This window comes from Poecilia reticulata, linkage group LG22 (assembly GCF_000633615.1).
Source record: "Poecilia reticulata strain Guanapo linkage group LG22, Guppy_female_1.0+MT, whole genome shotgun sequence".
Lineage (NCBI taxonomy): Eukaryota > Metazoa > Chordata > Actinopteri > Cyprinodontiformes > Poeciliidae > Poecilia > Poecilia reticulata.
Window position 1 is genome coordinate 2,343,004 of NC_024352.1, and position 11,091 is coordinate 2,354,094.

At 42.4% G+C, this 11,091-nt stretch overlaps 1 protein-coding gene across 1 annotated transcript; it reads right to left on the minus strand.

The window, feature by feature from the left end:
* Nucleotides 1–1,665: 1,665 nt before the first annotated feature.
* Nucleotides 1,666–5,126, minus strand: LOC108165823 (uncharacterized). The gene is made up of 6 exons (XM_017302391.1): nt 4,970–5,126; nt 4,226–4,421; nt 3,912–4,023; nt 3,617–3,759; nt 3,326–3,419; nt 1,666–3,188 (listed from the first exon to the last, which is right to left on the minus strand). Exons 1-6 carry the CDS (start codon nt 5,124–5,126, stop codon nt 2,298–2,300), a joined length of 1,593 nt encoding a protein of 530 aa, XP_017157880.1. The 3' UTR covers nt 1,666–2,297.
* Between the last annotated feature and the right edge of the window lie 5,965 nt (nt 5,127–11,091).

Below are 11,091 nucleotides of genomic sequence, written 5' to 3' on the forward strand. Positions count from 1 at the left end.
CGCAAACGCACACACACACACACGCACACACGCGCACCCCTACACACACACACACATACATCACTATGTGTTTTTAACCATATCAGGACATTGTATTGATTTATGTTTATTTTAAACTCAATTTGTACCTAAACATAAAAAACTCAYATAAATGTTCAAATCCCATCCTTTAAGCTTTAATAACAGATTCTTAAACACACTCATCTCACCAGCTTAATATATGTAAAATATCAGTTTTCTGTTATTTAGATAGATTGACTCATATATTCAGAACACATGAGGCAATGCAGTACACTGGAAGAGAACAGGTGATCCAATTTAAATGTGTTGCGTTAACTGGTCAGCAGTAATCAAATTAGGTTTATCCAAGCAAATKTATTACATTTATCAACTTTTTTCAGATTTTCAGATTCTTTTAGATCAGTTGATAATACTGAATCCTGGAAGGTCATGATAGTTTTGATTGATAATTCAGAACCTGAACTCTGTAAAACATCCAAACAGTCCCAGTTTAAATCCMTGAAAAGCTCTCCTAACAGTTTTATTCTGTCTGAAGGGTTTAAATATTGTGTTTACAAACCAAATCACCTATTGGTTCTGTTGTATAATCTTACAGCTACTGTAATATATGAACTGTACACAAAAGTTCATCCAAACTACCTGCCTTATCTAGATCATTCTTTTGGGTAAATTTCAGCCGTGGTATAGTCTGATCAACTAGCTTGGTCCTTTTTCCTACAGCTTAAATTATAAGGAGTTAAACCCAGAATATGATTGTACTGTAAGAAATATCCGGTAATGTAAGAATCAGTGCAAGACCAACAAAAAAAATCACAATAATAAAACAGACTAGCTGGTTGGAAAGGTGAGCCAAGACGCACTCCTGTAAGGAGGAAACCCTGGTGAGCACCTATTTGTTCGGCTTCAGACTCCCACTCAGCCAGTAGTAGCTGTCTCTACATGGGACCACCACCTTATGAGCAGAAAATGTTTCATCAAAGAACACAGATGCTGCTCCTGTCTGTCCTGCAGGGCTGCTGTCTGTCTGGAGTTGCAGGAAGACAGTTTGGGTATCTTGGAAACAGCAGGACTTGCTCTGTCGCRTGGCTCAGACATGCAACCATGGTAACCTCATTTAACTTTGATTTAATCTACCACAAAATGTGTCTAATTAGACTCACAACAAAACCAACTGCAGGTATGGAGTTAGTATTTTTAGACTCCCTTCAATGTGACAAAACATSACTGCAACCCATCACATATGAAGCATTAATGGACTCAACTGAAAATTGTTTTTCTTCGGCATGAAAACTTTAAGAAACTAAAAATTCTTTCATGAAACCTGCATAGAAGTTAATTRAATACACTGACCTAGAGCCAGTGAAAGCTTCACATAATGTTTAACCATGCTGAGTTTCAYGTGTATTTGACACTTTCATTTTTAACGCTGCAGTTTTGTTCTGTTCTGTCTTCTGTATTTGTTATCCAGCCAGATACATAAAAAAAACTATGGAAAAGGGGCAGACGGCAAAGTTGTATTTTGTACAACAGTAGCTAACCTACAGATAGTTTTCTTTCTGTCATAATGGGTGTTGGTGAACGTACCCACATACAAGAACACAACCAGGAGAGCGAATAACAATAATAAGGTTTATTAAATAAGAGAAGCGGAGGGGGAGTTCTGGATCACGGGGTGGGGGCTGCCGGGTCGTCAATTGGGAAAGGAGTAGCTAATGAGCCGGGTGAGGATGTTGCCTGATCTGCTGGAGGTCGGAGGTACAGAGCTCGCTAATCCGGCGAGCGGTGCGCGTGGGAGGACGGACAGGTAAGATAGGCTGTAGTGGACGGCTGGCAAACGGAGAGCTCGGATAATCCAGGGACAAGGGTACGGGCTTCCAGCAGGTAAGACCTGAGGCGTCAGAGGGGGAAAGGGTCCTCGGGAGGTTAGTCGGATCGAAGATTGTTCTGCGGATCGGTGTTCTACAGACTCGACCTGACGAGAGGAGAACACAATGGAWGATTACTTCAGAAGAATAAACTCAAGAGGGCCTAGCTCAGAGATTGTTTACCATTCAAGGTTAACACTCAGGCACCGGAGTGTTTGCCAGCCACCGCCTAAATACTCCACTACAGCCCTCTTCTGATTAGCCACAGGTGCAGCAACAGGGTCTGCTACCGCACCTTCCAGGGGCTCAGCTCGTCGAGGGCCTCTGGTGGATGGTCGAGGAAGCAGCAGGCAACGGAAAACAACACCCAAAACTAAAACAAAGAACTCAGATCTCAACAGTACCCCCMCCTCAACGGTCGCCACCTGGCGACCAAGAAGACGGGGCCTGGGACGAGACAAAATCTCTAATCATAGTGGGATCTAAAATAAAGGAGCGTGGGACCCAGGAACGCTCCTCCGGACCGTAGCCCTCCCAGTCGACGAGGTACTGGTAGCCCCGACCCCGCCGACGGGAGGCCACAATCCGGCGGACGGAGTAGGCCGGATGACCATTGATGACATGGGCAAAAGGAGGGTGTTCGGCCAGAGGGCACAACTCACTGGTGAGGACAGGTTTAAGCTGTGAAACATGGAAGGTGGAGTGTACACAAAGAGATGAGGGGAGACGGAGACGCACTGCTGCCGGGTTGATTATGGCCAGGATCTCAAAAGGTCCAATGAACTTAGGTGCTAACTTCTTAGCCATGGCCTTAAGTGGAAAATCACAGGTGGAAAGCCATACCTTTTGCCCAAAAGTGTATGCAGGTGCAGCAGTGCGTCTACCATCGGCAAAACGTTTRATTTGGGCCGCCGTTTTATGGAGGGCTGCGATGGTCTCTCTCCAAATCTTCCGAGAACGACGGATCTGGTGTTGTACAGAGGTCACCGAAATGTCCCTCTCATTAGAAGGGAGGAGCGGCGGTTGGTATCCTAGAGTGACTTCAAAGGGAGAAAAACCTGTTGCAGCAGACACGTGAGAATTATGGGCGTATTCAACCCAGGGCAAAAATTGGGCCCAGTCAACAGGATTGGAAGAAGTGAAACATCGGAGAGTTGCTTCCAGCTCCTGATTCATACATTCAGTTTGTCCGTTAGTTTGGGGGTGATAGCCTGACGTGAGAGCTACCTTGCCTTCAAAAGCCGCACAAAACTCTCTCCAAACRTGGGAGATGAACTGGGGTCCTCTGTCTGACAGAATCTCCTGGGGAATGCCGTGAAGGCAAAAGACATGTTTAATGAGAAGTTGGGCGGTCTGGGAAGCAGTGGGTAGTTTACGGAGAGGGACTAGATGGCAGGCTTTAGAAAAACGGTTTGTTACGGTGAGAATGGTAGTCATACCTTTGCTATTGGGTAGGCCCGTAACAAAATCAATGGCGACGTGGGACCATAGGCGCTGGGGTGTAGGCAGTGGTTGGAGGAACCCCGCAGGAGGCTGATGAGAGGACTTATTTTGAGAGCAAATAGAACAGGCAAGTACAAACTCTTTGACATCTTTGTGTATAGTTGGCCACCAAAATCTTCTATTAACGAGTGCGATGGTACGACTGATACCTGGATGAGCTGATAATTTGGACGCATGGATCCACTGGAGAAACCTGGTCCTAACTGCTGCGGGAACGAATAATTTACCTGGTGGGTATTGACTTGGAGGAAGGGTCGGACTGTTGTGACTGACGGATCAAATCTTCAATCTCCCAAGTAACTCCTCCAACTGTGCAGCTGGGAGGAAGAAGGGGAGCCAGACTGTCCTCAGCGTCGTCGGGGCGTGTAACCTGGAYAGCGTATCAGGCTTGATGTTCTTTGAGCCTGGGCGGTAAGAAATAGACAGATTAAAGCSGGAAAAGAACAATGACCATCTGGACTGTTGGGGATTAGATCTTTTGGCAGCTTGAAGGTATGACAAATTCTTGTGATCCATCCAAACTAGGACRGGGTGCTCCGCCCCCTCTAGCCAGTGTCGCCATGCCTCGAGAGCCAGCTTAATGGCTAACAACTCTCGGTCTCCTACATCATAGTTATGTTCAGGAGGAGTCAATCTGCAGGAGTAAAAGGCACAAGGGTGAGTCTTTCCATCTGTTTCTGACACCTGAGAGAGAACTGTTCCTACTCCCGAGTCTGAGGCATCAACCTCTACTATGTCTTTTGGGGTCAGGCTGAACCAATACTGGGGCTTTGGAGAATAGTGTTTTCAACTGTGTGAAGGCCGACTCAGCTTGAGGTGTCCAAGAAAAGACTGACTTAGTGGAGCTGAGTGATGTTAGTGGCGCAGCCGTCTGGCTGTAGTTGCGGATGAACCTACGGTAGAAATTAGCGAACCCAAGAAAGCGCTGGAGTTGCTTGCGGGTGTCTGGTCTGGGCCACTCGATTACTGCCTTGATCTTGTCCTCCGAAGATCTTACCTCCCCGCCCTCTAGCACATAACCCAGGAATGTAACTGAAGGGCGGTGGAACTTGCACTTCTCAGCTTTTACAAACAGTCTGTTTTCTAGGAGGCGCTGGAGCACTAGACGAACATGTTTCTTATGTTCCTCTAGTGACTTGGAATAAATTAGAATATCGTCAAGATAGACGAAGACAAAATCATTAATGAAATCTCTCAGAACATCATTGACTAAAGCCTGGAAAAATGCTGGAGCGTTTGTCAAGCCAAATGGCATCACTAAGTATTCATAGTGGCCTAGTGGCGTTTTAAGGCTGTCTTCCATTCGTCGCCTTCGTGTATGCATAGCAGATGGTATGCATTTCGAAGATCTAACTTGGAGAAAATGACGGCGCCCTGAAAAGGTTCAAAAGCTGAAGACAACAGGGGAAGAGGATACTTGTTCTTAATGGTTATCTGGTTTAGGCCTCGGTAGTCTATGCATGGTCTAATYGAACCATCCTTCTTCCCCACAAAAAAGAAACCTGCAGCTAGTGGTGTGGAAGACGTCCGAATGATTCCTGTAGCCACAGAGTCGTTGATATATATCTCCATTGCCTCACATTCAGGTCTGGAGATGTTATAAAGCCGATTGTTGGGCAGTGGGTCTACGGGCAACAAATCTATTGCGCAGTCATAAGGACGATGCGGAGGTAGTGAGAGAGCCTTGCTCTTGCTAATGACGGGAGCCAAGTCATTGTAGTCATCAGGGACTACCATTGGAGCAGGAAACCACAACACTTGTGAACCTCACTTGAAAATTTCTCTGGTGTAGGCGGATGTATCTCGGAAAATGTGGGCCGGGCTGGCGGAGCGGGAGCGGCTGGTGGAGACGGATCCTGTGAGACGGAGTTCTGTAGAAAGTCTGAAATTTCTGAGAGTTGACAGTTTCAGCCTGTCGGGTTCCTAATTCTCGAAGGGCTGAGGTGTGAGACTGAATGAGGGCATGTTGCTTGGACAACGCCCTCCTGATTGCGTCTACCGGGGTAACTTGCTGGCCTGAGTGTTCTGTCATAAGGGGTGTTGGTGAACGTACCCACATACAAGAACACAACCAGGAGAGCGAATAACAATAATAAGGTTTATTAAATAAAAGAAGTGGAGGGGGAGTTCTGGATCACGGGGTGGGGGCTGCCGGGTCGTCAATTGGGAAAGGAGTAGCTAATGAGCCGGGTGAGGATGTTGCCTGATCTGCTGGAGGTCGGAGGTACAGAGCTCGCTAATCCAGCGAGCGGTGCGCGTGGGAGGACGGACAGGTAAGATAGGCTGTAGCGAACGGCTGGCAAACGGAGAGCTCGGATAATCCAGGGACAAGGGTACTGGCTTCCAGCAGGTAAGACCTGAGGCGTCAGAGGGGGAAAGGGTCCTCGGGAGGTTAGTCGGATCGGAGATTGTTCTGCAGACTCGACCTGACGAGAGGAAAACACAATGGAAGATTACTTCAGAAGAATAAACTCAGAGGGCCTAGCTCAGAGATTGTTTACCATTCAAGGTTAACACTCAGGCACCGGAGTGTTTGCCAGCCACCGCCTAAATACTCCACTACAGCCCTCTTCTGATTAGCCACAGGTGCTCAGCCCGTCGAGGACCTCTGGTGGATGGTCGAGGAAGCAGCAGGCAACRGAAAACAAAACCCCAATCCCAAAACTAAAACAAAGAACTCAGATCCCAACACTTTCTTTCTAAGTTACTATTCTCCTGTGATCTCAGCAGTGTACCAGCTCAAAGTTCCAGCTGAGGCTTTCCGTGCTGCATGGGGCTTTTGTCAGTTACAAACACTATGTGTGTCAGTTAATCAATCAATCAGTCAGTCAATTGATTGAGTTTATTTGTACAGCACATTTCAGCAACAAGACACTTCAAATGTGCTTTACATGACGAGAGCATAAAAACATCATAACAGTCAGCAATTGTGAAACCATCATATATATATAATTTTTTTTTTTTTTTTGTATTTTATTGAACATGTCAAGGCACAATTAAAATTACAGTAATGCAAACAGAGGAGTGGGTAGAAGTGTAAACTTATTAAAACCCACCTTCCCACCAGCAACATCACAACGTGATCTCATCCTGTTTGTAAGTTTGTAACCTTCATTCTACTTTCAGATTCTTGCTTAATACAAGACATTCAATTATATACTAATAATAACTCTAATAATATTAACAACAGTTATTTATTTATTTCATATTTAGTGTAAACCATTTTCCTTATACAAGCATTTGAATTGTTTAATGTTTGGACATTGTTTTAATTCCAGACAAACTGTTTTATAGTTTGATTCCACTGACTGAAAAGCAAAAACTCCTTCTTGTGGTTCTGATCTTACAAACTTTGAATTTGTCTTTCCCTCGGAAATGATAAAATCCTTCTTCTTTTGCGAACAATTTTTTTWATATTTTCTGGTAACTGCTGATTGTGTGCTTTAAATAAGACACACACTGTTTGTAAATTTATTAAATCAGTAAGTTTCAATAATTTAGAATGTATAAATAATGGATTTGTGTGATCCAGGTAACCATCTTATTGGTAATTCTTATTGCTCTTTTTTGTAATTTAATTAGTGGTTGTAATGACTTTACATAATTATTGCTCCATATTTCTGCATAGTAACTGATGTAGGTAAAATTAGGGAACAGTAAAGAATGTGTAATGCTTTCTTATCAACCAACTGCTTCATACAATATCAAAATACTCTTGGATATTTTCTTTTGGATATATAAAATATGTGGTTTCCAGTTAACTTTATCATCAATAATAATTTCAAGAAATGTATGGTCTTGAATGTGTCCTACATTTATTTCATTTTTCTCTATTTTTATTTCAGAACCTGGTTTGCAATTCCCAAATAACATTATTTTAGTTTTAATCAAATTTAGTGACAACTTGTTACCATCAGTTTGTTGGTAACAATTTTTTTGTTTACCTTATTTAGTAGTTCCTCCATATCATTTTCAACAAAAGATATATTTGTGTCATCTGCAAATAATATACTTTTCATAGTTTCACAAGTTCTGCACATATCGTTTAAGTATAAACAAAAAAAAACTTTGGGCTGAGCGCTGATGCTCGGGGTACACCACAAGCAATGTCCAAAGATTTAGAACTGATTTCTCCCAACTGTACATATTATTTTCTCTTTCTAAAATAACTTTTTACCCAATTCAACACATTCCTTTTAATAATTTTCATAATTTTCTAATTTGTTCCAGATTTGTGGTGCATAGAAGCTGAATGCTGCTTCTCCATGTTTGGTTCTGCTGTAAATTGTCTTGTTGCTGAAAATGTGCTATATACATAAAATTACCTTACTTTACCTTGCCTTACCTTACCTGTGTACATTTAATTTGTCATATTAGATTTGTTGACGGTGTAAATGTAATTTCTTTGTTTGTCTCTAAGTGAGTTCTTAGAGTTACATGGGGACCATTAAAGGGAGTGCTTAACCTCTTTGTTAACCTCCTTTGCTTGTCCTTTGTCCAGCTGTTCTGTGCAGGCCTCAGATYATCTCAAGTAGCATCAATATCTGAAAATGGAAAGAGTTTGCTAAAGCCACAAACCTACCAACACATAGCTGACTAACTAAGCTGATCATTAATGCAAGGAGAGAATTCATCTAAGATGCAATTGAGAAGTCTGTGGCAACAAATAGTTGCAAAAGGTGACAGTTCAGTTGGAAGTTTCCAACTGTCTTTAGTTGACAAATTTGGCCATAGCGGCAAGGTGACAATGTGAAAGCCATTGTTGAGGGAAAGCTGAAGCTAACAAGTTTCATCTGAAGTTTATCACAAGCCATGTAGACGTCACAGGATCTTCTTTAGGATGCTAAAGAAGATCCTCTGGTCAGGTGAGAGCAGGAGGATCCTGGAAGAAATACCTGAGRCGGAGAGGTTCAGCTTGCAGCAGAAGGACGACCATAAAAAACACCTYCAGAGCTACCATGGAATGTTCTAGATCAGGGGTCTGTAACTCCCGCTCTGGACTGCCACTGTCCAAACACATTTGGWTGCATCCCTACTCCAACATACCCGAATCAGACAGTTATATCATTTCCTTGGTATATCAGCAGGTTTTGGAAAGGTCTGAATTTTTTACAAATGATGTGATTCAGATTTTCTGGAGACCCAAGCAGATCCCTGTTTTAGATCAAATCACTTACAGTATATAAGGTAGAATGGCCYAATCAAAATGAAGACTTAAAACTAAACATGAATCTGATGCATGATTTGAAACTTGAAGTTCATAAATGTTTTCCATCCAATCTGATGGAGCTGGAGTTAATCTGCAAAAAAGACAAGGACTAAAGAAAGGGACTAAAACTCCTTTAAATACACTTTCCACCAACTTATTGGTGGAAAGAAAGTAAGTACTTCAGTCTTGAAATATTGGTCAGTACTTCAAAGACTGAAGTACTGAGCCAAGGTGGCTGAGGACAAACACACAACACAGTTTTAAGAATTTTAGTGTCCTTTCCCAGTCATTTGATTTTTAACAAGASTAACCGTGGAAAGGGTAAAGTGTGTGAACACCTTGGCTGGGCGCTGCAAAAGCAACCCAGCCAAAGTGAAAAGCAGCATCGGTGATTGTACTTCACTAAAGTTTTATCATGGAGTGCTTCTCACAGTTGCATGTGCCCCACCTCCCTTCCAGAAAACAGATTGTTATTTGGTGATAGACTCTAATCACCAAATATAAATGAGACCCAGTTGTCTGTCTGTAATCACTCCTTTTTAAATATGGTTCTAATTGTTGGCGGTGTATAGTTTGGAGAGCAGTTGACCTGCTGTTGATCCCAGTGAGCCTCAAGTGTTTAGAGTCAAACTTCAGCTCTGTTTGATCTATCAGCCCAAGTGTTTAGTACCAAACCTTCACCAATTTGCCCAGCACACACAACGGATCACACACCAGGGACACAGTGTCTCTGTGTGTTTTGACCATACTCCTTYTCTCCGTTAGCAGCCAATCTGTCAGCTCATTAGAGGARCATACATTAGCTTCAGTCTGACCCTCCTCTCTCACTTTTTCCTTCTTCAGAGGTGCTGCTCTGAGTCATGGCTCATGGTTCAAACTCCTTATTTTAGACCAAATAATGTGTGAACCCATTTTCAAACATGGGCAAATAATAAAAATCAAAAACCTCTGAGGAGAGGTAGAAGAGTTGATCAATCTGAATGTGTGTTTAATGTTATATAGGTGGTACATATCTTTGTAGACTTAAAAGAAAAAATTCCAGATCTTTAATTATCTTGTGTATATATATACAGTCATACAAAATTATWGSGCATCCCAATATTTTTTGTTGTGAAGTTGTCAAACTGTAATGTATATTTTTACATATCRATGTATGATCTTTTCATTCATTAACAATAAGAGTAAACAATTMAATTGATGAAGTTTATAATATTTATTAGATAAAAATAAAGACAAGGAACTGGCTCGACAGGAACTTCAGTGACTGGGACAATAGACAAAAGATCCCCAGGTCCAGGTGGATGCTTCTGATCAGTCTGAGACACATTGCTTCATAATGAAATGAAGCAATGTTTCCTTCATTTCTACTCTTTTTGGCAAACATTTTGACTAGATTTAACTGTTTAATCCTCCCGCAGTTTTATCGTGATGCTCTGGATGAGCACAGCAGATATCACGGTTGCTCAGTGGAGAAGCGATGGGGGTGTCCCCATCAAAACCACACACACAAAAAAAAACTTGAAGAAACATATTCAGGGTCAATGCCACCCCACCAGGACTGCGCACAGGGTAAAAAGCTCAGGCATGGTTCACTYGACCCCTTTTAGAACTGCCTATTCATTTTTAGCTAGTTTCACTGCATAGTCACAGTCAGGGGCGCTGCCAGGAATCTTGGGCCCCATGACAAAAAATTGGATTGGGCCCCCCCCGTGCAGCTGCTGTTATAAGTTTTTGAGTTTATTTGACCCACAAAAAGCGTCACAATTTCAAAGGTTTGCAACTTTCTTTCTTTGGCCCAATACTGACACATGGAAAATATTTACTGCTCATGAATTTTACAGACAACAGTCCACATACTGTATGCAAGTAGGTTGCTTCCTTTTTTTCTATTACTGAAATGTCTCTCCCCACAAGCAACAGTCATAGGCAATGTGCAAAATATACATAAAGCAAGCCAGACTTCTCAAAAAATGCTATGAAGTTGCATTTTATTCAAGGTGCAGTATATAACTTTAATAAAAAATTATGTTTTCTMCATATTTGTCAAAGCTGTCACCATTTCATGACAGTTTGCTATGAGACAGATAATCAATGACAACAATCAATCTCCTCCATCTCCTTACTGAACTACTATTGCTGGCTAAAGTAATGCAACGTTCYGGCCAAAACAACCAATCAGAACCAGGAGGAGGGTCTTAGCACTGTCAATCAACCTCATTCAGTCACTGCTAAATGTGCTAATGGGGGAGAAACAACATGTCATTACAGGAAAATAGTTTATCYGCGCTTATTGGTAAATATGCTAACATTTGCAACAGGCTATGCTAGTTGCAGCATAGCACAGAGCGAGGGTAGGGAGGATGAGCAGTTGCATAAGATTGTGATTGACAACCAGCCTCCTGCGTCTGATTGGTTGTTTCTAGCACTGGGAGAAGGCAGAGAAAATAGATTTTTCACAGATTATCTCTCATTCCATACTGTCACAACATAAAG